The following is a 25288-nucleotide window of genomic DNA, read 5'->3' as shown; positions in this document are numbered from 1 at the left end:
CCATCTAGCATGCACGACGAGGAACCTGGAAGGCGACGGGCTGCGCCGCGATGATCACATATATTTAGAGGTATTAATGTAGACAGATGTGCGTAAGATTTATTTGCTACAGAGAGCACTATGCTGTAATGGGTCCTGGCATCGCGCTCCGCATAATGCGGCGCAGAACACCTTAAATAACAAAGAGCAGCCAAAAAGCGGGGAGAGAGGAGAAGCGGTGACGGGTGAAAAATAAATATATTTCATCAGGTAAGGGGGGAAAAAATAAGCTGGCTCTGAATCAGCAGCCGGGTCTAGGAACGGAGCCAAAACAGGAGCTAAAAAGCAAACCATATTCTTCTGGTCTCAGCTCAGACTCCCGAGGCAGAAAGGATTGGGGGGTTGGGAAGGGGAGGGGGGAGAAATGTATTTTTCATCAGCCAGTGTATAATTTATAAACAGCATTAAACAGTTTTTGTTTTCTTTCTTCCTCTCTCCTGTGTGTGCGGGTTGGCCGGCAGTCAAGCCTGCATTAATTTCTGCTGTGGGTACAGTGTGTTCTTGGATGCACATCTGCGGATGATCATAAACGCAGGAATGCTGGCAGAACATCCAGACCTGCCGGCAGGCCGCTGACATCACTCGGGGACCGAACGCGGGACGGCGGCCAGGCGGGGGGGGGGGGGGGCCGGGAAAAATCCCCGCTGAGCCTCCAGCACTTCCCTTCCTGCTCCCTTCACCGAACAATGCTGGGCACGGAGGGAGGAGCGCGGCGAGGGGCTATCGCCTCCATCTCTGATCAAACATCTTCAGCGGGAGATAACCAGCGAGGAAGGAAAGTTGATGTTCATCAGAGACGTGCAGCGGGCAATGAGGCTGCAGTGCGAGAGCTTGGCAGGATCAGCACCCTCAGGTGCCCCCCGTGGGATCCATGGGATCGCAGCAGGGTCGGAGCCGCATCCTGCTCCCAGCACCTCGCAGCTCCCGGCGCTGCTCCTCCATCCCCCCGCAGCCCCCGGGCAGTGCAGGTGCTGCAGGAGGGCACAGCACTGCCCGTGCGTTGCAGTAGCCTCACACATGGCCTTGCCCACATTTGTCCCCATTTGCAGTCTGGGTAGTTACAGCATCCATCTCCATCACAGCAGAGATTTCAGACCAGAAGCAAAGGCAAAGCAAGCAGCAGGGAAGGAGTAAATCCCCAAATCCCCCCACCTCTCCCTGGCAGTGAGTTTTTTTCTGTCCTCCTCTTAATGCAATCTTTAAAGTTTTTGCAAACACATCCCAGTTAGGAGCAGGCAGTGATAATGCAGCCACGCCACGCATGCACCAACACTTTGCACTTCATTAAGAGTAAGCCTATATTGCAATGTAAACATTTGGCAGAGTATTTATCATGCACCTGAAAGCTGCTGAGATAAGAGTGCCAAATAATCCCGCGTCACAGCGCGCACCACAAAACCCCCATAAGGCTGGCTTGGACATTTATAAAGATGAGAATTATTACATTTACTCATGTTGGATTCACTTATCCATCCTTTCCTCACCAGAAACCAAATGGATTTCCACGAGACACGCAGCCCCACAAGCTCAGAGCGCAAGGACAACACAGATGTAAGGATGGCACTGGCCCCTTCCCACCCCCTCTCCCTGCAGGACCACCCTGCTCCCCTCTCCTTTACCCTGGGGCACAGGGTAAGGCATGGGCTTAAGTAGGAGAGTGCTCAAGAGCCATGAGAATAAAACATGCAATAGTCCATTTGGGCTCCTGCAGTTTCCTGCCTTTCTGTGCTGGAGCATTTCAGCTCGAGAAGAAGGCCATTGCTTCTTCAGACCCACTATGGGAAGAGTTTGGTCAAAAAGACAAAATAGGACCAATGAGATGACTGGGGACGTATGCAGCTCTTTGAGAACCAAAGCTCCGTGGCACCTGTGATGCCCACGACCCCATGCCAGGGGATGAGGTCTGTCTGCAGTGCAGGGGCAATGGGGACGTGCTCCCTAATCTGCCCATTAGCTGCACAGCACCTTTATCATCAAGTTTCTCCCCCAAACGCTTGCTTAGGTAAGTTTGAAATGCAAACTGCAATTAAAAATGATATTCACTGCCTTCAATCTTTAGAGCGGGGCACCAGTGCTGGGGGTGGGGTGGGGAAGGGGAGACACTCATCTCCTTTGGGGCATGCTCCCAATTCAATCATCAGCTTGTGTATAAGGCAAAGCTGACCGGGAAAACAAGCCGACCCCTCAGAGCCGAGCTCCATCCCGGCCGGGGGGAGGCGAGGGGAGAGGTGCAAAGGTCTCCTGCTTTAATAAATAACAGCGCTGGAATCCGCCGCGGCTGTTTTCGAGCGCTGGGAGAGCTCGCCCTGCCCGCTGCCCCCACCCCTCCCTAACCCTTGCCAGATTAGAGAAAAAATTAATCCTGTGCGATGACAAACTTGGCTCGGCGCGCACTGTACATACTGTACCCACACGGCTGGCAGCCGGCCAGGGACGGGACGAGAGCCAAAGCGGCGGTAACAAACACGAGCCGCGCACGCCAGCGCCGCGGGAGGGGGGGACGTCCGTGCCCTGCAGCCCCGGGGCGACGCTGCCTGCCCCGAGCCCCACCCCCCTCCCTCCGGCTCCTGTGCCCCATGCAGAATGGGATTTTGCTTTGTAAAGCGACCGAGCTCAGGATCTCTGCCACCAACTTGAAGCACGCTCCCCAGCATCATCCCTCTGGGAGACCCCAGTGCGCGGCGCTGCTCCCCGTGGAGCATCCCACCACATCTCTGCTAACGAACCCAGAGGCCACCTGCATTTTTTTTTTTTAGTTTTAATTAAATAAAACCCTTAGCCGTACATGGGGCTGCATGCCCAACAGGAACATCAGGCTAAATTGACTTGCAGAAGCCTCCTCACCAGCGCAGCGCTCCAGCCTTCCTATATCTATTTAATTAAAGGGCCTGCATAATTTGAACCCGATAGTTAGATTCATTAGACAGAGAATACCTAATTCTGCAACAGTTTTGCTAATGAAGCCACGCCGGGTATCTGTACGTGAGGATCAGCGTGCACTGCCCAGCACACGGGAGCAAAGACGCTGCCTGAGCCCTCTGGCAGCAGCACAGAGCACTGAGCACTGCATGGAGTTTGTTATTGCAGGCTGCTCAGCATGGAAAATATTTCCCAAATTACAGAATTGAAAACGAACTTTAAAAACAAGGTGAAAAAAAAACAAACCAAAAAACAAAACAAACCCAAAACAAAACACCAAAAAGTCCCATCTCGAGGGATGGGTGCTGGAGAAGACGTTTGCCATTTTTGCTGCTGCAAAGGGGACGAGGCCACCTTTGGGTGCAGTGCATGCATCAGGAACTCGCAGTAAGTGGACACTGAACACATCCCTACCAGCACCCCAAACCCGACCCACCTGAGTGTGCCAGTAAGTGCATTCGCAGCCGCAAGCTGTCCAGAAACCGCTTCCCACACAACTCGCATCCGTACGTCTTCATACCGCTGTGCAGCTTCCTAGGGGAAAACACAGACAGGTCAGTGCTGCTGGGAGCCTGAAGGAGGGAAGATTTAGGTTGGATGTTAGGGGGAAGTTCTTCACAAGGAGAGTAGTTAGGCCCTGGAACGGGCTGCCCAGGGAGGTTGTGGATGCCCCGTCCTTGGCCGTGTTCAAGGCCAGGTTGGACGGGGTCCTGGGCAACCTGATCTGAATGTGGATGTTTGGTGGCCCTGCTAGGCAGGGGGGTTGGAACTACATGATCCTTGAGGTCTCTTCCAACCTGGGTGATTCTGTGATTCTGTGATTCTGTGTGAGAGGGCAGGGTGCAAGGGGAGACGGTGTTCCAAATGTGAACCCGGAGAACTTCCAAAATATTCAATGAAATCTACACATTTTATGCAGGCGTGCAGCCAGGAGCCAGCGGAAATGGGTTCAAGTTTTAAAAAGGTCCTGATGGGAGGTTCTACGTCAGCTGTTGTCCAGAGAAGCTGTGGGCACTCCGTCCCTGCAACTGCTCAAGGCCAGGCTACCTGAAGGGGGTTGCACGCAGCCCATGGCACGGGTTGGGGCTGAGGGAGCTGTAAGGTCCCTTCCAACCCAACCATTCTACGATTATATGATCTTCAAGGACCTTCCCAAGTCAACTATTCTATGGTTCTATCCCCCTTAAGGACCTTCCCACCCCACAATTCTATGGTTATATGCTCTTTAAGGACCTTCCCAACCCAGCCCATTCTACTATTCTACGGTCCTATGATCTTCAAGGCCCCTTCCAATCCAAACCATTCTACAGTTCCATAGTTCCATGATCTTTAAGGGCCTTTCCAACCCAAGCCATGCTGTGTAAGATCCTACGTTTCTCAGCACTGAATGTGGGATATGTGTTCGTATCCACCAGCCATTCCTGATGTCTACATACAGTATCTTCTGGTAAACTCCTTCCTATGTGTTGTGCCCTTTAAGACAAAGCAGTGTAACTCTAAGAGGTTGCCTGGACGCATCTGTTATCAAATCTCAATTCCTACCCAGATGCAGCCTGTTACAATCACAACACAAAAAATTAACCATCAGCCAGCCAATGGGAAATGTGCCCCTCACCACGTCTTGGTGTATAAAACAACACGTGCCTCTGCCAAATTGCACAACCAGAACTGCAACCCACAAGACCTTGTGCCCCACATTGCAAGGAGGCGCACAGCATTGATAAGCTCAGGCTTTTGCAAACAAGTGCAGCTTTGCAACTGACAGAAGCATTAAAAAATACCGTCCCCAAGTAACAAATGCTTCAAGCCAAGTTTGTTGGCTTTTGCCTAAGGGACACACCTCATCTAACACAAACTTTTCATACTGGTGGCATGGAAGAATTCGTGAGAGCAGCAGCACATGCAACATTTCAAAATCAGATTCCATAAACAGAGAAGCATTTGTGTGCGTTGGAGAAGTACCACACCAAACAGCTACACGCCAACCTCTGATCGAATCCACCATTTATCACTGCTTTGCAACAAGACAAGTATATTTTTATTGTGCTGCTGCCAACCACAAAACAGAAATGGTCTTGTATGGGTCTGGATGGTGAATATTGGACGCAGCCCAGCTCCGAGCAGTGTCCACTGTGCACAGCTTTGTCCTCACCTCCGTGCCCAATGGTCTGGGTGTCAGGATAGCACCCATGGTCAAAGGCATTGATGAAAGAATTGGCGTGGAGTTTCTCCCCCTCTCCTCGTTTTTCGCCTGCTCAAAGAACTCAATCACTGCATTTGCACACGGAATGAAATTCCTTTGCATTTCTCAATGCAAAATGATTGCGTCTAAATATTTGTCAACATTACAGATGCTTAATCTGTTAAGAAGACCAAAAGAAATTAAATATCTTAAAGCACCACTCTTAGAGAGAGGTTTTTTTGGTTTTTTTTTTAGTACCTAATCAGCACAATGGCATTAAATCATCTTAGAAATTAATGAAAACCGTGTCACTAAAGAGCCCTGAGATGTGCTTCCCAAGCTTGCACCAGGAAGGAAAGCCCACGACTTGCTTCGAGACAACACAGCAGTGCAGTGCACTCTGCAAGAAAGTCACCTCCCATCGTGGCTGTCACAGATGGCTCCTTCAGGTCGCGTGCAAGGCAGCCAGCCCCACAACTGCCCAGTAATGAGGAGACCCAAGGATGCTGAACTGCAGCATTGGGAATGCTGGGCTACAGAGAGACACCCAGCACTGAGCAGAAACTCCCAAACAAAGAGAAGGCAGTGAAAAGCTGTAGAGCAAGTTTGTTTCAACCCTCAACTTTTCTGTGGAATATAATTATTAATCAAGCTTGTCCTGAATTCACTGTGTCATAGCAAAGGATTAAGAGTCATGCACGAATTCAGGCCAAGGCAGTTTAGAATCCAAAGGATTTATCTGCCTTGCAAAAATAAATAAAACACAAGCCTCCCGACAGACTTCTACTGCCAAGAAGTCAGCTAAATAAGTGACAATCTTCTAATTTTGCATTTTTAATTATGGACATGCCTGTCACACTTCCGCGGTTCAGGCTGAGCTGAGTTCTGCACCTACAGGTTCAAACCCTTTTGCTGGGGAGAGCACAGCCAAAGTTGCAGCGCTCACCTCTCTGGGGCCAGAAAGCGTTCTCAGTGAATTAAAATAGAGTTGGTTAATTAGCTCAAGTAAAACTTTGGTGGTTTTTAAGGGAGCCTTAAGAAATGCATAGCTCTGGTTTGGATTTTTTTTTTAATTCTTTTCAAGCTATCTTGAGAACAACAAACACTTAGCTTTGAGAAATAAAGTATTATATCTAACGAGACTGACTGCATCCAAGCAAGTCTTTTTCATTGAGGGCGGTGAGGCGCTGGCACAGGTTGCCCAGAGAGGCGGTGGTGCCCCGTCCCTGCAGACAGCCAAGGTCAGGCTGGACGGGGCTGTGAGCACTGCTGAGCTGTGGGTGTCCCTGTGCGCTGCAGGGAGCGGCACCAGGCGGCCCCCGAGGGTCCCCTCCAAATCAAACCACTCTCCAATTCTGTTTCAAGGATACAACGGCCATTTTCTACTGTTGCTTTTCTATGGGTGTCACTCTGTAAGTGAAGACAAACTCTTGCCAGACCTCAGTGACCACATCTCCCCCTGCCCTGTGCTGTCCCCTCAACCCCCCCTCTGTTTGTCCTTAAGGGCCAATGCCAGCATGGAGACACAGGCAATGTTTTCTGCCAGAGAGCTCCTTATCTTCAATGCAGACAAAAGCAAAAACAAAACAAAAAAACAACCCAACAAATCACCAACCAACAAGAAGAGCCATCAAACTTTTTAGCTTTTAGCCAACAGAAATATTATCTTCCTTTTTTTTTGGAACAAAATGTCGAGATGGGAAGAGCTGAACGTGCGCTGTGCCAAAATGCAGTGGGACCTGCTTTGGAGGCGGCCATGCTCAGAGCAGGTCTGGAGGTGAGGGGGTATGGGATGAGCAGGGTGGGACAGCAGGGATGCTCACGGGACAGGAGTGATGCTCAGAGACCCCTACAGCGTTGCTCCTCCTCCATGAAGGCACCAATGGGCACCGCATGGATCCCCACAGCGCTCTGCGCCCATCCTCACCCATCTCACCATAACACAGACAACAACGCCCAGTGCAAAACTCGACAAGCACTCATAAATTTATAAGACTTCCTTCCCACCTCTTCCAGCAAAAGCAGCAAAACAGAGAAAAACAGCGGGGCTGGGTGCCACGGCCAACAAAAGAGCCCATTAATCTCACGGGTGCCGCAGCTCCTGGAAATCTGCATCTGCCATCAAACTTGGGCGCTGATTTTTCCAGTCGTTACATAACCTGCTTATTGTTTTAAAGCGCTCAAGTTCTCGCCGAGTAATTTATTTTCAATATCTTTATCAACAAATTTCAGTGGGAACAAAAGTTTTTCATTTGGCGGCTGCTTATAGGACGATCTTATCGCTCGCAATCTTATACAGGCTCTTTCAACAAGGTCTTAAAGCGCTTTATCTGCCGGGTTCCTGGTAGCAAAATATGATTGAAATGTTCTATTTATGCTCACTGGATTAAGGAGATGTTGCAAAACTGCACAAAAAAAAACCTGGCAGATGTAAGCAAGGTATTACAGCTGCTCAGGCTGTTAAGATCTGAGGGGAAAGATCAATATGTGTTTGTGCCGTTTTACTGAAGTTGTGCCTTAAAAAGGGGGGGGGGAAGTATATTGAAGTGCACCACTGAGAAGCGATGCCCAAACTTAAGTACAAAAAGATAAACTCCACTTTATTATTGATGCTGAAATTTTATTCCGTGCGCTCCCAAGCATATTAACCAGGAGGATGCTCACGGGAACGAGAGCGATGACAATTGGGAAAAGCTCCTTTTCTCTTTTTTTTCCCTTTAATAGAAAAGAAGCCCAGCACCTCCGGAACACCTGCCCTCACCGGGTGATATTTCAAAGCTATTTTTCTAAGATAGTTTTCTCTTTAATTACTGTTAGGATAAATAGCGGAAGCTGCGGTTTGCAGGTGAGGAGGTGACGCTGGATGATGCAGGGGATGGATGGCAGGAGGCTGTGGGGCTGCCCCACGTGCAGCCGCGTGCCAAGGGGCAGCGGGACCCCCCCTGGGGGAGCACAGCCGGACAAAAGCTGGGATGCAGGCAGGCCCCTCACAAGCTGCAGGCAATTAAAAAGGCCCGTAAATGCCCCGCAAAAAGCACTTCAAAGGGACAGTAATTCCAGGCTCGGCCAGTCGAGACCGCGCGGTGTAAAAATTATGAGGTTTCCCCACGGGGTGCATTGTGTGAAAAGGATGGGGCTGGTGGCAAAGGGGACGTGGGGCAGCCTGCGTCCCCACCCCACCATGGCACCGCTACACAAAACCCATCCCCTTCCATTTCGCTTTGATACGCTTCTCTTTCCCAGCAGCCCCCCTCCGCCTCCCCAAAACACAGCCCCCCTCCCCACAGAACCCAACGCAGGGAAAGCTCCCCCCTCACCCTGCAGCCCCTTCCTCTCAGAGCGACATGCATGAATTTGGGACATTTGATTACTTTTAAGTATATATTTTTTCCCTCAAATAGACTGAATACAATGGTTAGGAAATTTGACAGAAAACTATTCTGAGCCATTTATTGCCTTAATACGCACCTTTGTCCAACAGGCAGTTTTGACAAGAGCGATAAATTCCAAATTTATGTCAACAGAGCATATGTTGAACACCTCATTTCTGAGCTAAAGCGGCATGCTGCCCCATAAATCACAGTTCTGTTTGAAATGAAAGTAGATTACAGGCCTGTGTTATTGAGCAGTTAGAGCTATAGTCATATAAATCAGAACTTTTAACTCTAGGCGATCCGTTGTGCAATTAACTAAAGGGTACTTTGTCATTTCAAGGCTTGTGCACAGACTTGGCAGGACGCACGGCTACCGGGGAAAGGCAGGGAAGAAGGGGAAAAAAAAAAAGCCTCGCTGGCAAGGAAAGGCTGCAGCAGCATGGAGTTTTGCTAAATACCTGTTGAATGGAGAGCAAAGCTCCAGCCCCAGCCCCATGCGCTTGCTGACATGCAGCCAGGGCTCCCAGGGTCACCTCCAGGATGGAAATAGACACACACATCCATCGGCACAAACAGCCCCGGCGCGGGGCTCCGCCAGGAAACGCTGCTGGAGCCCAGCTAATAAATAAAGGCGAGGTGACACACACAGCAAGGTTAAGCGCTTGCTTCCCACTCTGCAGGGCGCACAGCCTTGCCCCGACCCGCTGTCAGCAGAGCAGCCCCAGCAGCTGCTTGTCCCCTCTGATATTTGTGCGCGGAGCTTTCCGTCACACCTGACTCTCCATGGGGAAAAACAGCGTGGCACGGGGGCAGAGCCCTTCACTTTGGGTCTCCTCGATTCTAGGGCTGCACCCAGAGACTTCCCCAGTAAAACCCCTGGCCCAGGATTGATTGCTCCAGCAACCTTGCCAGCGTCCCTCTGCAATGAAAAGCTGCATCAGTTTCCTCCATCTCGGCCGCTGCAGAGGTCAGCTGGCAACAATAACTTCTCAGCAATAAACACTGCACCAGGCGCACGCGCTCTGGAGGAGCAGGTTGGCTGTTGTGCCTTGTGCTGGGCAGAGAAAGTAGAAAATGAGAAAAAAAACAAGGAGATGGCAGCATGCGGTAGCTTCTCCCCATAGATGTCCCAGGGCTGAGCAAAACAGATGTGATGCTATGCATAAAGCCACTGATGGGGCAGCCAGCTCACTGAAAATCACATGGACTCTACGAAATCATGGAATCACAAAGGTTGGAAAAGACCTCTAAGATCACCCAGCCCAACCATCCACCAATAACATCACTAAACCATGTCCCTCAGGGCCACATCTCCATGGCTCCTGAGCACCTCCAGGGATGGTGACCCCACCATCTCCTTGGGCAGCCTGTGCCAACGATCGCTCTTTCAGAGAAGAAGTTTTCCCTAATATCCCACCTGAGCCTCCCCTGGTGCAACTCGGTGCTGTTCCCTCTCATCTTACTGCTGCAAACACAATCATAGAATCATAGAATCACCAAGGTTGGAAAAGACCTAAAAGATCACCCAGTCCAACCGTTCACCTATTCCCAATAGCTCCCACTAAACCATGTCCCTCAGCACAGCATCCAGCCTTTCCTTGAACACCCCCAGGGTCGGTGACTCCACCACCTCCCTGGGCATCCATTCCAGTGCCTGACCACCCTTTCTGAAAAGTAATACTTCCTCATGTCCAGCCTGAATCTCCCCTGCTGTAGCTTGAAACAGGGAGATCAGGATGCATCAGTGACATCTCAGAGACCTACTGCATTAAAAGCAAAGTAAAAATACACATTAACACAACGTTAAGAGTCTTGCACTGACTCGAAAGAGAGAAAGCACAGAAAGAAATCCACCCTTCTGCATTTCACAGATGCTCCTTATGCTTCGTCTGTGCAACAGTCAGAAATCCCAGTGCTGTGCCCAAAGCACTGAACCTCAGCACCTCATGCACCTCCCTGGTGCTCAGTACATGTGTCCGGACTGGAGCACAGCAGCAGCATCTCACAGCCCTGTGCATGGTGCTGTGAGAGGCGGAGGAGCTGCTGCAATTGCGCGTGAGAGCTGGAAGGTTACCACCCCTGTAAGTAGCAGCACTATAAAAAGATTCAGACACTAAGTATTTCCTTTCCTATAAAATATTCATTGCCGTATGTGAGAGCCAAGCAGCAGAAACCTCAAGCATTTCTAACTTTGTACTGCAGTAATAACAGAGTTTTATAGGAACCTTCTGATTTTATTTATATCAGGCTATAAATACGTTGTTCCATCAGATGCGGAACCGTCGGCTGCTGTGTTCCCTTCCTGCTGCAAACAACGCACATAAAGCGCAAGGCGGACGGCACAGGACCGGCGTGGCTCAGCATCCCAAATGAAATCCAGTTAAATAACTCGGAAGAAAAAAAACAAACCAGCAATTCCATAACAGGTTCACTCGCATTCCTTCGTGCTCTTCGCCGAGAGCACCAGCAATATCTCTGTGGGGTGAGCTCACTTATCCTAATAACACCAATCACCTGTCAGCGCGCACGCAGCCGAGCTCACAGCGTGCCAGATGTGCCTCCTGGCCCCAAATTCCCCCTTTGCTTCTCAGCATCAATCCTGCCCCACCAGCACTGTGCCCACCCCACGGCTCCATTGCATCCCTGAGAGCACTGGGCGATGGCTTTGGTGCAGGAGACCATCAGGGGACGCTCGTTTTTTTCACCTGCACCCCTCTCGCCCCAGCAAATCAATATGAAAATCAATTAATCTGCTGATATATTTTATCAGGATCCACGCGGCGATGCCACATCTCATTTACAGCAGGAACCTCGTGGAGAACCAAGGTCACCAGGTGGATCGCAGGCAACAAAACCCACATTCTATATTGGCTGCAAATAGAAAAGGGAATGAAATTGGGAGCAGAGATAAGGAAGGAGCCCGGGGATGCAACGATAACCGCGTGGTGCCAGCTTGGCTCACCAAGCTTGCCTAAATAGAAAGCAATCTGGGAGGGATGGGGGCACGCACCCATGGGCAGCAGTGATGCAGAAGTGGAGGCAGCATCCAATGGCTGCTTACAGCTGGTGATAAGGAGAAAGCAAGTGCATGCACCTCAGATCAGAGTGTTACATCTGCAGCTCAGATCAATGACATCCAACCGCGTGCCGGCTGGAGCCGATGGCACCGCTACAGCGCTGCCAGGGCCCTCATCTCCAAACACAGCAGATTAAAATAGCAGAAAGAGCTATTAAGGGCGTAAGGAAAGGGGGGAAGGGAGCAGAGCCCTTCCTCTTGGTTTAACAGATTTAAAAAGCAGAAAAAAAAAAAAAAAAAGTTGCCCTCAAACAGCCATTGCACTTCTAAATAAAACCTCATGGGAGCGGGAAATAAAGATTTTACTATTTCTAAATTAATAAAGAAGGAAATAAGGGGGGGGCAGAGGAGAGAGCTATCAATACAGGGCACTAAAACCCAGTGCCCGTGTGATATTTGTGATGAAGAAACTCATCATTGCAGCTTCAAGAGGACGCTGACCTCATCACACCAACACGCCGACACTTCCTCTTGTGTCTAAAGAAGTTGAGAAACAGATCCCTCCTGCTTTGCCTCATCTTACATGAAAAAAAAACACAACCCAACAAACCAAACAATGCTCAAAGCGTGCTGTCTGCCTTTCTTTTTTTAAATCCCACATGTGCTAAAGCGCTGTGGAAGGGAAGGGATCGTCCCAGCACGCTGTGCGCCCAAGTCAGCACACGCAGCAGCACCTTTATCCACCCTGCTGCCTCCTGGGGACTTCCAGTCCTATGAACCCACACCGGAGGACAAAGGAAAACAGGCAACAGAGCAGAGGACTAAAGAGATTTCATTTATCTTCTCGTGTGTTCTGGAATGACGCTTTGGATGTGACTCCTGCATGTCACCAAGGGCACGAAAGTTACAAGTGGTTGAAGCAGTTCTACTGCTTAACAGGGCAATGCCACCAGCAGGGACGCAGTTAGTGGGCATGGTGGGGCTGGAAGAGGTGTTTTCCAACCTCAATGATTGTATGATCTCCATTGTACCACTCTGACAGCACCTCAGAGCAACGCCAAAACATTAGAAAAGGCACCCAAGTCTCCATCCAACTGCTAAAGGATTTTGAAATTGGAGATCAACCCCATTTTGAGCTCTCAGTACTTTTCCATGCTCGCATTAGCTGCACTTGGCGATATTCACTTTGAAAATCCAATACCTCCCTCCCTGCTCTTGGTTTTTACAAACTGATGGAATAACACCAACCCCTGCGCCAAGCACTGCCACGGGGATCCATCCCCAGCCCAACCACTGCCCACAGCTGTTGCAGCAAAGCCCTGGACTGTGGGCATAAAGCAATTCCTGGGCACCAGCAGGCTGAGCGTGCGAGCACCGATGGGTTAATGCCTCCTGATTCACAGAGCCCTGCTTAGAATAGCCAACGCTAATTTGGCAGTCCAAAACCATCGTCCATATTCTTCGGGCATCCAGTGACACTGATGTATTGAAAAATAAAAGAATAGTGTTTGCTTGCATGGGTTACACTGACCCTGCAGCGCTGCGCTTGGCATAACACTTGTTTTGACTCGTAAGTTGAGCAAACATGACATGGATGTCAGACATGTCAAAGAGAGAACCAGAGGAACTTATTTTTAAAAATACAGAATTTCAACAACAACAACAAAAAAGCAAAGTGACCTTAAAGCCGAATACATCTGCTGCAGCAACGGAGTGATTATTCACATGTTTTGATTCCTAATTCAGAAATAATAAGTGGTTCATGGGTTCCAAGTTTAAAAATATATTCATCATCTGGTCTCCCTAGCAGCATGGATCCCATTGGAGCAGCCTGCAAGTTGTGAAGTGCTAGGTTTGTCCTTCCACTGCTTTCAACCAGGAGTGCTGGAACATGGGGACACGCTAAGCAAGGCTGTTCCAAGCACTGCTGTGCCTTGGGACCAGGCTGCTGGGGAAGCTCTGGAATTCTGGAGACAGAGGCTGGACGCCCAGCTTGTACGTGAAGCCTGCAAGTACTTCAGGTTTTGGCAAAGCAGCCAAGAGAGCGCAGGGCTCCTTAAATAAGAGCCCCGCAGCTCCTAATTGCCCAGATGTCCCACTTCAGAGGCAGAAGGTAATGGTTCTGGCATGACTTCAGATGCTTAGTGCCATTAATTATACACAAGAGCTTGTCCTGCTTGTGTGATGCACGCAGACTGGTCCTGGGCTGCCCACAGGCACAAGGCTGACACCCCCCATCTGATGCTGAAGGGACCCCGTGGGATCCATCCAGCCACGGCAGCACCATCCCAGTGCCTGGGGGTGAGATGGCCCAACTCCACAGCGAGCCAGAAACAGGACGGAAAGAGAGAGTGAAGAAAACAAGAGGATGCTGAGCATGGCTGAAACAAAGGGGAGACTTCACCAAGAATGGAATGTGAGGGGCGGGGGGTGTTTTTATGGTTCCATTCCCCATGCAGATGGTGCAGCCACCAGACCCAACCCACGGGGACACGGCTGGCAGTGTGTCAGCACCAGGAGTACCCCACTTCTCACCCCATCAGCTCACAGCAGCGCTCGTGCCCCCCTCCCCACTGCCAGCTCCTCTGGGGTCAGTCGTGCTGGATGAAATAAATCCATCACAAGCTCAGCTGCTCCGGCACGACAGGGAAACGTGCGTTTCCCAGCAGCTCGCCTCATTGCAAAGATGCTGATGTCCTCCCACCCCAAGCCACCATCCATCCCCAGTGCATCCCATGTCATTGTTTTCTGCCCCCTGCTCCCCTCCCTTGGCAGCAGCCAGGCTGCTACCTTCACACATTCACTACAGACACACAGAAATTACAGGGAAGCGCGTTCTTTCAAACGCATGGCCCAGATCCTGGGGATTTTTATAAGGTAATCAAATATGCAATAGATTCAACAAACTAATTTCAAGAACACACCTGGGGTCCTCTGATAATGTCAGTTGTGTCTATACAGCGCAAGGATTAAAATTTCATAGAGTCATGATTTCATCAGTCACTAAACTACAAAGGATTAATTAACAGCAAGGGAAGAGCTCACGGGTTGAAAATACAGTCTTAAGGAAAATATCTATCTCTGCTCTCCAGATGTCAGCACATATACGAAGAAAGCACTTTGATGAAAACACTTTGTTATTATTAAGGACTCCAAAACATTTTTTTTTTTTTTTTTTTTGCAGCTAGAAGGAAAGATGCCGAAATTTCATTCCTTCAGAACACTCTTCAACCCCCCCCCCACCACCTCTCACCCAAGCACTCGTGGGTGCACATCCAGCCTCACCCCCATAGGGTCTTCTGGCAAAAATGTCTTCTGCAAATAAGCAGACCTCTCCATTTATACACAGGGGTGCTTCACAGGTGCAGGGGCCAATGCGTAACACTCAAGTCCATGGAAAACCACCCGAAGCACAGAGGCTAAACTTCTAAAACAAACACATCCCCTCAGCCTCTCAGCACCCAGCACAGCAATTGCTGAAGTTTTTGCAGCAGTAGATAGCAGCAGGTTCCCTCCCTCCCCCCTTCCCTAGGAAGATGAATTAGCAAGCTGTCAGCAAAGGACAGCCAAAGCAGTTGTGTTTCTGTAAAGGGGCAGTGGAAGTGTCTTTGATTAATGAAACCTTAATACTTGGCTGTTACACAGCCTTTCTTCAGACAGTCCCGAAGAGATAGATACCTTCAGACAGACTTAAAACACAGAGACCTGCAAGGCTTCCCCAGAAAGGCTCCTCTCAGCCGCAGTTCGGTTTTGCTGGGGAATGAATTAATTTTTTCTTCCCTATCCTTTTGTGGCGTGCCTTCAAACAAGAGGAGGGAGGTGAAACCACAATTCCTGCCAGAAGGAGGGCTGGCAGCATCCCTCTGCAGAGTCCTCACTGGTCCCAGCACTGGGCATGGGGGAGGAAACCCAAAGCTTTCAGAGCTCTTGCTTGTGTTCCTCTTGCCCCACTGAGACCCCCGTTTTCCAGCAGATCAGTGATGTAGAAGTTGAAGTGGGGAATGTTGCCCTTTGTACCCATGCAAGAAAGCCCCACAGCCCAACCACAACGCATTGAACTTAGTTTCCACATCTGCTTAAGGAATCTGGGCTGGAAATACTCTGTCCGCACAGACCAACAGAAGCAGGATCGCAAATTGTTCCAAAATGCCACAAAACCAGAACCACAATTCCCAGTCGTTCCTTAAATAATCAGAACAAAGCTGATCTATGATGCAACCAGAGTTACTCCCTTCCAAAAAAGAGCCAGAGCTCATACTTCAGTGAGAAACAAGTAGACAAGGAGAGGGTCTGCTGACCTTACCTGACAGGTCTGGAGAAGCCCCGTGCTGGAGCAGGAAGACAAAAAGCAACAGAGGGTACAGTGGGGTACAGGCAGCCCCATGGGGCAGCACAACCCCCTGCTGCCCTACCCACTGCTGCCTTCACCTGACTCCCTTTCATCACCTCACAAGTTCGAAAGGCTGACAAAGAACTAATTACGTCCAATTAGAAGCCAGGCGATGAGCTAGTAAATTAATGCTCCTGAACCGTGCTCAGCTGGCAAGAACCTGAACTGCCTGGAGAGAGGGGGGTGGCAGCAGGAGGGATCAGTGCACACTATGGGGCACCATCCTGGCTGGCATGGTGCACTGGGAGCCCACCTATGGCCAAGCACATCGTCACCCAACACAACCCCCAGACACCCAATGCCACCCCTAGTCACCCAACCCAAATCCCAGTGAGGCAGCCCCAACTTCAGGCCATTCAACCAACTCCCAGCCACAACTGGGAGAAGCCAAAGCCCCACATGCAGCTTGCAGCCAGCTTTGTAACCTTAATCCTTCTGGCTTTTTTAAAGGAGATATCAGCTGTTCCCCCTGTGTGAAAGCAGAAGCTAGAAACATATTCCAACATTTTCAGGAGCAGATGCCTGGAACAGAAGTGTTGTGCAGAAATCAGCGCTTCGCCCCATCCTTCCTCTCCTCTTTAAAATGCTGAGGGTCCCCCTGGTAGCAGCCAATGAATGCTCCAAGATGGCAAAAAGGAGGATGGCCAGGAGCGCCAGGTTGGAGAGAAAACTGAGAACAACGAGCGCTTTTATCAGGGCTATTTGGGCAAAATCTGCAGCCACAAACCTCACGTTTCTCCAAACAAGTTCCCGAGGTGTGGAGAAACAAAATGCTTATTATCAGCGTTTCATAAGCGTGATTTCTGAAAATATTTTTCCTACGGCCAAAAAAAAAAAGAAAAAAGAGAAAAAAAAAGAGGCGCGTGCGGCGCGGGAGAGAAAGGCGCATTGTTGGTGCAGGGCAGCGGCCGTGACTGACAGCAGGAATGAATGGGAAGGCGAATGCTTGGAACGAGTCCATCAGAAAGTCCATCTGATAGCGAAACTCTCCTAAGTAAAACACACTTTTTGGGTAATGCTATCGAATCCGGAGGTGTCAGAATAGCTTGTAGAAACCAACTCCCGGAGGAGCTGTCAATATCCCGTGGCACACGGTGGTCTCTGTATCTCATTCATAATGTTTGATTTGGCCCCGGTTCCGAAACCACAAAAACATCTGTACAGAAGGAAGCGAGCGATGCAGTGAAATCATGCTGGAAACTTTTAGCATATTTCGAGTAATCTCATGGAGGAACAATGCGGGCAGATGTCACTCACTGGAAGAACACCGAGGTCGGCGGCTCACGCCAGGGCTGCGCAGATGGGGATGGGGACAGCAAAGAGGGGGACAAGAACAAGTCGGAGCTTCTTCCTTTTATCCCCACTTTTTTGGTGAGCCTGGAGGAACCTCCTCAGCGCATCCTGGCATCAGTTCTACCCCTGCTACGCCAACACCCACAGGATCGCCTTCGGCTCGGCGTAATGAGTTTTACTTAGCTGAAAAGATGTTCCGCTTAAAAATAAACAGATATCTTCCACGTTCGCCAAGAGATGACACAGCTCTCTGCAGCCAAGAGCACACGGTGTGCTCTGCCAGGACGGCACCGCTGCCCTTGTGCTCTGTGACCTCTCGGAAGAGGCTTTCTCACCATTAATTAATTTATGAACGGTTTCACCCCCCTCCCCAACATGCACAACAGGTTCCATGCAAATTCTGGAGCTTTTAAATTATACTGTTAATGAAAGCAAATAAAGGCAGTTAAAAGGCAATTTGCTCAATTGGTGTTAATATTTAAGCACAGCATGTGTAAAAACGAGACGGCAGAATTCGGTTTTTCCTGCAGAAAACTTTTTAGTCCCAGTTTTCCTTCAGGAAGGATGAAATGCACCCGGGGTGCTCCGTACGCCGCTCGCTTTTGCTTTCTCAGCCCCTCAGCATCAGGTAATGAGGCTTTTTATTAAGTAGATTTTTCACATTAGGCTCATCCGTTCCTATCACAGTGAAATTCCAATCTATAAAACGAAATCAGCTCAATCACGGCGAGATTAGAACCTACGTCCTGGGGGCAGAGGGAACAGCACGCTGCCTCCCCCCACACCCAGCCCCAGCGCTGGGACTGGGGTTATTAAAAGCTTCCCTGTCACCACCTGGCACGCTCGCTCCAGGTTTGGCAAGGACACCTCCAAGCCAGATAGAATTTCCCCAAGCTCTCTATGTCTGATAGCAGTCCCCAGTCCCACTGCTCTGCCTTTTCCGTCATGGGATTTTGGGGTGCTCTCATGTCATGCTTTGCTCCCCATGCAGCACACATCCCACTGCACGTTTTACCCTCCAATCCTGTCTCTACAAAGGAAACCAGACAGTGCCGATGCTTGTCCCTGCCACGCAGTCGCTGTGAAACACACAAGGCAGAGTGCAATACGTTTTGCTCTTAACCATGATTAAAGCGTTGGCACGAAGGCCCGAGCTTTGCCATTTTTACACCTTTATCTCCTCTTTGCTCCCCAAGAGGTGCACCAATGGACAGCATCCAATCGTGCACTGCCCCAAGGGCACAGAAGGGATGGGCCATCATCCTGCCCATGAGCAGCTCTACAGGTAACCAACGGGCCCAATGCCTGCTCTGTGCAGGGCAGAGGGATGCCAAAACCACGGCATTGCCCTGAGCTGGGAAACGAGAAAACACTGCCAGAGGGCTTAAGAGAAACCACAGGGTGATCCAGCACGAAAACAAGGCACAAAACCCACAGTCCTTCTTATTTCCCTTTGTAAAACACAGGGAAAGCAGAGGGGTTTGTGTTGTACAACACAAAGGCAGGCAGCTAACAAAAATGCTCACGTTTCTGGAGCGCAGCAATAAACAACAAAGTGCGGCGAGCATTTGCCTATTAATTAAGCCCGACTCCTGGAAACACCCCGCTCTCGAGTTATGACGCTTTCGCATAAATTCACTTTCAAAACAGGCGCTGCCAGTGAATAAGAACTTGATTTCTAATGGTTGGAAATATTTTGTACACTCTGCTGCTCCCTCTGTACCCCTTTGTCGGGGCCAAGGTCTCCGAGCTAAAGCGTGTACCAAAAGACCATCTGTAGCTACCGTCTTTACAGAGAAGTTTAAATAGAAGGATGAATGAACACAGGAATTAATGAATGATAAAGCCGTATGGTCTCAGTCAGCCTCCTACGCTTGTATGTGGTATTCAAACCCTCCCAGCCTTCTGCCACAAAGAGAGGGTTTCTAAGCTACAAAAAAAAGAGAGGGAAGAAAAAAAAAAAAAAAAAAAAAGGGGGTATGTGTGCGTGCAGATTTTTAAAAACAAACCCAGCAACTTGCTCCAAAGTTCCCACAAGGTTTTCCTGCCTGGATTCGTGGAAAAAAAAATATAAAAAAGCACATGTTGATCCAAAGGGGAGAAAAAAAGAAAACACCGAAAAACAAACACCCTTTGGTATCAAAAGGAGCCCCAAACATGGGGTTTGTCGGTGCCCCTGCATGCTGTGGATGTAGCAGCCCTGGGGGAAGCTGGGCAAGCTGCACTTTGGGCAGATTTCCCTTCATGTAAGGAAACCAGGTGTTCAGAAGAGAAATCAGAACCATTCAGGAAGCAAAAAACTGTCAAGCACGTCTCCTTGAAGAAGTCTCCCCATGAAGCCTCTGTGCTAAAGAAGATCCTTTTGGGTAAAGAGGTCTTCAGGCTACAGTGCTAATTCATGGACTCAAGGCCCCATTTTAATCATCTCATAAGGCCAATGTGGAACTCATTAAGCAGCTGACCCGGCTCCTCGGAGCACAAGATGTTGCCAAGTGTCAGCTGCAAGAGGGGAACCACCATCAGGTCCAGCTCCGGGTGACCCAGGGCTGTCCATAAAGCAGAATTCATGGACTTGCTGCTTCAATCCAGGCTTTGCCTGGATGCGTATCCACGCGACAGCAGGAACAGCACCCAAGGAAGCAGCGCAACGGCGGAAAGGTTCTGCAGCAGTTTCAGTTCAGCAGGATGAGTCGCCTTCCCCATCGCCTGCCCTCTTGCTCCCCCTCTCCCCCCTGCCCCCAGCCCATTTGGTACACATTAAACATGTCCATTAAAAGCTAACAAACCTTAAAAGGCCCTAATGGGTATTTTAAGCGAGGGGTCGTGGCAAGGGTGTGCTCGGGAGCGCATCCATTATAAAGCAGCTCCATAAAAAAAATGTATAATAATAAAAGATACACTGCGAGCTTGGAGCAGAGGGATGCAGGCTGAGATTTCCTCCAGGAGCTCTGTGGTGGTTGGTGACTCACTGCTGGAGGTTGCATTTGCTCTGCTCTATGAATGTTAACGAAACGGGGTCGACGGTTCCCTTCCTGACACCAGGAGCTTGGAAGGACGCTCCCAAATCGAGAGCTGCTCCCCTGGGGGACACCGATGGACTGCAACCCATGCATTTGTCCTCCTGCATGCCCAGCACAGGGCAAAGCAGTGTCAGCATCGTGAAAACCGGTGCTGAGGCGCAAGGACTGCAATAGGGTTTCTCATCTTGCTTTCCTACCCCTCTTCCCCTCTACCCCGAGATCTTTTGTAAGCGATGCAAAAGCACTTGCTCCAGCGCTCGGGCTGCAGAAGAAAAGATGATATGGCTCATTATGCTGTTTGCGGGAGATTAAAAGGTGACATTCAGGGAAAGACAAAGAACCAGATGGAATCACCTACTGTTTGCTAAAGGGGAGCTCCTGCCAGTCCAGAAATATTAACAAGGTAAACTGAGGATCAAAAGCTCACCATCTCTCTGGTTCCTATTCAGGATCCCCTTTTGTTCCAGGGGCTGTTGGGGGGATCGCTCCTCTCTCAAATAATCTGCAGCCGCAAAGGTTAACGCGCCCACGTAAAAAGCCCGGCACAATATTAGAATGCTACTTTTATTTTAAAAGCCATCATGTGTAAAGCATTAGCGTTTTGGAAATTGCATTCTTGAGTTAATTAAATGGACAATCTTTTATACATAAAAAGTGAAAGAAAGCAATTAAAAGCTAAACGAAGAGAAACTGCCTTTTCATAGCCGCGCCAGCGCTACCCTGCTCCCTTTGTATTAACTTCTCCCGAGCGCGCGTCTCAATGGTGCCACTGTCCAAACGCGCTGTTTATAGCACCCTTGGCGACAGTTTGAACGGTGTTTGTCTTCCTTCTAAGTTTACCTACGAGATTTAACATAACAAAAACCCTCGCTTCGGCAGCGTTTTGCAAACAAACAAGGAAGGCACGGAGCTCTGCAGCAACTCCGGGTTGTTACTGCAGACATTGAGCCCTGCCAGTCCCGGTGCTGCGTGTCTCCATGGGGTTGGGGCTGTCCCATGGGTGCCCAACGGTGCTCACATGCAGCATTGCCCTGCTCGGTATGACACAGCACATGTAAACTGTTCTATATGTATCCTATCACCACCCGCAATAACGAGCTAGATTCACTGTGCCTGTATTTACGGCTATCTAGAAGCAAATCTGTGGTTTCTTTCCTAGGGGAATAGAGATGGATAAAGTGTAACTTCCCCATAACAAATGACAGGCAACAAATTTCCATACGCTGCCTCTGTTTGCCAATATTTAAGTCTGACAGTATACCCGACTGCTTTTAACTTCATAAACACTGGCTGTGCTCCAGCTTGCCAAGGGGAAGGCGGTGGAGGAGCACAGGGTGCCGGCTGAGCATCACACAGCACAGCTCCAGAGCCGACCTTCTCCCGACCAATGCTGGGAAGCGAGCAGGGAGGGAAAGGAGCCATGCTTCCAGCTTCCCTTCTGCCAAGTGCTGTATCCGAAATGGAGCACAGTAAGGAATGGCCAGCAGCCAGGAGCTCTGCTTTTCAGGATTTTTTGATCGCTCTTACAGTGACGGGTTTGCTAAGGAATCTAACTGCATACAGAGGATAATTGCTCGCGCTGTAAAATAGCGAGAGGGCAACAATATTTAGAGAAGGATGAGGCAGAAACCTTCCCTTCTGCAATCTCCCTAATTGCTCACAGCGATGCTAAGCAAAGACCTCATTTTCTCCCTTGCAAGAAGAGCCAGAAGTCAACTTCCAGGAGCATGCAGCTCCATTCCCCCTCCTCATACCCAGGCACCCACGGGAATCATACACGCTCATTTCATAGATTTCCTACAAAGAGAGACATTTACTGCTAGCGATGGTGGGAAAACCAGCAGTCACTATCTTTACTGCAGTAAAAACCTGACCTTCAGTTTTAGGAAGGAGGTAAAGTTCACTATTGATTAGACCCACCGTAAGCTGTTTATAATTACTATTATCTCTGACTTAATCTTGTAAGAGGTCAACAGTTTTACAAAAATCTTGCAAGTCGTGCCTTTTACCTCCCAACTTCATATCTGGGTCAAAAGGTCAATTACTTCAGCTTGCTAACTATAGATTTAAAAAAAAAAAAGAGGTGAGTCATGCAGACAGATTTCCCCTTTAATTCCTGTATTGTTCTTTCTCTCTCTGCACTTCTGGCTTTTCAAATGAATGCACCAATGAGAGCAGGGGCTCTGATTTCGTTCCACCACTGCTGCAATGGGTGATCATGGCTATTCCTCATGGAGATGGCCATGTTGGACATTCCTCTCCCTCCAGAGGTGATTTCTCACCTGGAAGGAGCCTTGTAAGAAGCATCTGGTGATGTACAGCATCCCTCCTCAACGTTACAGCCAATCCCACCACAGAATCACAGAATCACAGAATCACAGAATTGTAGGGGTTGGAAGGGACCTGCAGAGATCATTGAGTCCAACCCCCCCTGCCAAAGCAGGTTCCCTACACCAGGTCAGTCATGCACGGCTGGACCTCTGAAGTCAACAGAAGGAATTTCCTGCACTTCCACAGTGCTGATCCCAGCCCAGAAATGTGGTAGAGGCTGAGCCTCGGCTGGATGGAAGGTGCTCATGGCACGAGGCTGTCCTGCATCAGAACCCAGGGACAGATCCTCTGTGCTGCTCCCCTGCATCACTAAATATCAGCATCTCCCACAGAGCCACCTCCCTTCCCAGACGCATTACGGGAGCACTTAAAACCAAGGGCAGGGGCCAAGGAGAAGCCCTGTAGACAGCAGAGGCCGCATCCCAACCCCTCATCCCACACAGTCCAACAGCATCACTCACATTATTTTACCACTCGCCTCTCCCCCGCGACGGGAGGCAGCGGGCGGCTGTCAGACAGCCCTGTTCTGCACGTGTAACACCGCACGGAGGGAGCAAAAATCAATAGCTGCTGTTGCACCTTCTCCTGTAAGATCATGACTCTGTTTCAGGAGGATACGAGCCTCCGAAGCGCAGCCTTGGCAAACAGAACATTGCTCAACTGTTCTGCAGGCAGGTGTCATAAACAAGCAGGCACATGGCAAACATATTGATTTCCCGGACCTTATCGCGCAGCAACCAGTGCTCAGTTACCAGGCTACTTTAATATGTAATTTACTGCGAGAAGGGAGAGCGAGACTGAGGGTGTCTGAAATATTTACTGTAGAATCGACGGGAAGGTTGAATGCGTGCGGGCTGCAGGCAAACGGAGGCGAGGGGCGCATCGCAGCCATCAGTATTTCCCAACTATCCAAAAAGCCCCTCTCCACCACGACAAACTGTTTACACAGATGCTATTAATCTTCTTCTGCAACTGTTTACGCTATGAAAATATAGTAGTCTCAGCTGCCCGGGCTCTCCATCACCTTCATTTAAATTCAGATGCTTAATTTCTGTCAAAACAGAACCCACCGAAATTACTGCCATCCATTTCTCGCGCTCGGTTTGCCTTGTGATCCCACTGCCCACCCCACAAAGCAGGAGGAAACTGTGGGAAGGTATTGGAATTTGGATGCTGTCTCTGATCTATTCCAGCCTACCTGGGAACAGCCATGAGAGCAAAGACTGAAAGCACCCTTTTTACAGATGCTGCAGTGCTCAGCTCTATCTCCACCTTCTCACATTTCTCCACCAGACTGGCACTAAACTTCACCACTGCACCCTGACCTGGAGGAGCTGCTCTGCTGTGGTGTCACAGCCATCACTACCTGCACTGTATTAACCCAGACTGAAAAAACACCATCACCCATCGGGTCATGAAAGTACAGCTCTTCAGTGCTGCTGAGCAAACAGCTGAAGATAACGTAACGTGTAATGCACCAAATGCAACCCTTGCTTTCAGAGTAGTTCATGAATCCAGCATCAGGCACAAGAGATCATATAACAAGCCTGTTATAAACCTCAGCTATACCTGGCATGCATTATTACACATAGATAGGCAGATAAACATGGGACAGCCCCCATGACGTGCACCCAAAAGCACCGACTGGTCTACCAGTGTAGGGACAGAGTCAGCGCCTACAACAGGACAGCATTACTGCAAGAACGGGCTGCTGGAGGATCACACCTGCAGACAGCGACTTCCAATTCAATAAAAACACAACTGCCTACGAATAGTTGGGTATGAAAGCCAGCAGAGCTGCCTCACAGCTGCAGAGGTACAGCAGGAGGAGGAATGCTTTCCTCCATGCAACAACACTTGGGCAATCTCGCATTTAAGAGCGATTTGCAAACCCAGTGCTTGGAGATGCTTTCGTTGCACCTATCAGAGTTTGCATTTTCATAGCACAAACTTTTTAAAAATCCCTTTTATACAGTGTCTTTAAGTAGATCTTTTGGAATTTACAAGATAAATACTGGTAATTTGATTCTTATCTTCTTCAAATCCAATTCTAAGCCAATTCTGTGTAAAGGACACTAATTATAGCCTGCAGGGAAAGAAAAGGTAACCTATCAGCGAGAATACACTTGAAACATTTAAAAGGGTACGGGACATTGAAAAGTTAAATAGATTTCAAAGCTGCTCTTGCAGGAACAATAATTTGTTATGTGAGAATTCTCCTCCGCATGATTTCTCTCCCTCGTATGGGATTTTTTTGTGATCATCTCAGCGCTGCACTGAAAACAACCGCAGTCAGTTTTGCATTTAGTTTGGGAGCACTTTGTTTGCAGATCTTAAGACAGTCCCATCTCTCTGAGAGCAAAGCTAAGTACGGATAACAATAAGAACAATCAAATCTTTATGCAAAGACAGACGCATTAATTTTTCACCCCTCTTGGCACTCTTCAGAAGAATAGTCTCAAATGAGGGACTATTTTGCTTTAAAGAAAAATATGTTTCAGAGCTTCTGCTCCAGCAATATGTGCAACGTTTCAGACACACGTTTACAGCACGCTAGTTAGAAAACTGCTACCATGCAATTGCAAGGTAATGTTTTACCCTGGTTGCTCTGCAGTGAATGGCCTGCTACAATGCAAACAGACATCCTCAACCAGCCCAAGGAGGAATGCTTTGTGGTTACAACTCCATGCTCCTCTGCAGGCTTTTTTTTCCTGATGGCATTAT

At 49.3% G+C, this 25288-nt stretch overlaps 1 protein-coding gene across 4 annotated transcripts in view; it reads right to left on the bottom strand.

Moving 5' to 3' along the window:
• Window positions 1–25288, bottom strand: part of ZBTB16 (zinc finger and BTB domain containing 16) — an 87881-nt gene that overhangs the window by 32473 nt on the left and 30120 nt on the right. For all 4 annotated transcript variants that reach the window (XM_052697063.1, XM_052697061.1, XM_052697062.1 and 1 more), the window contains exon 3: window positions 3395–3492. In XM_052697063.1, the coding sequence (XP_052553023.1) occupies window positions 3395–3492 (98 nt within the window). The remainder of the gene's footprint in view (window positions 1–3394; window positions 3493–25288) is intronic.

The sequence above is a fragment of the Tympanuchus pallidicinctus genome, unplaced genomic scaffold (genome assembly GCF_026119805.1).
Source record: "Tympanuchus pallidicinctus isolate F22 unplaced genomic scaffold, pur_lepc_1.0 scaffold30, whole genome shotgun sequence".
Classification (NCBI taxonomy): Eukaryota; Metazoa; Chordata; class Aves; order Galliformes; family Phasianidae; genus Tympanuchus; species Tympanuchus pallidicinctus.
This window is presented reverse-complemented; position numbering and strand designations above follow the sequence as displayed.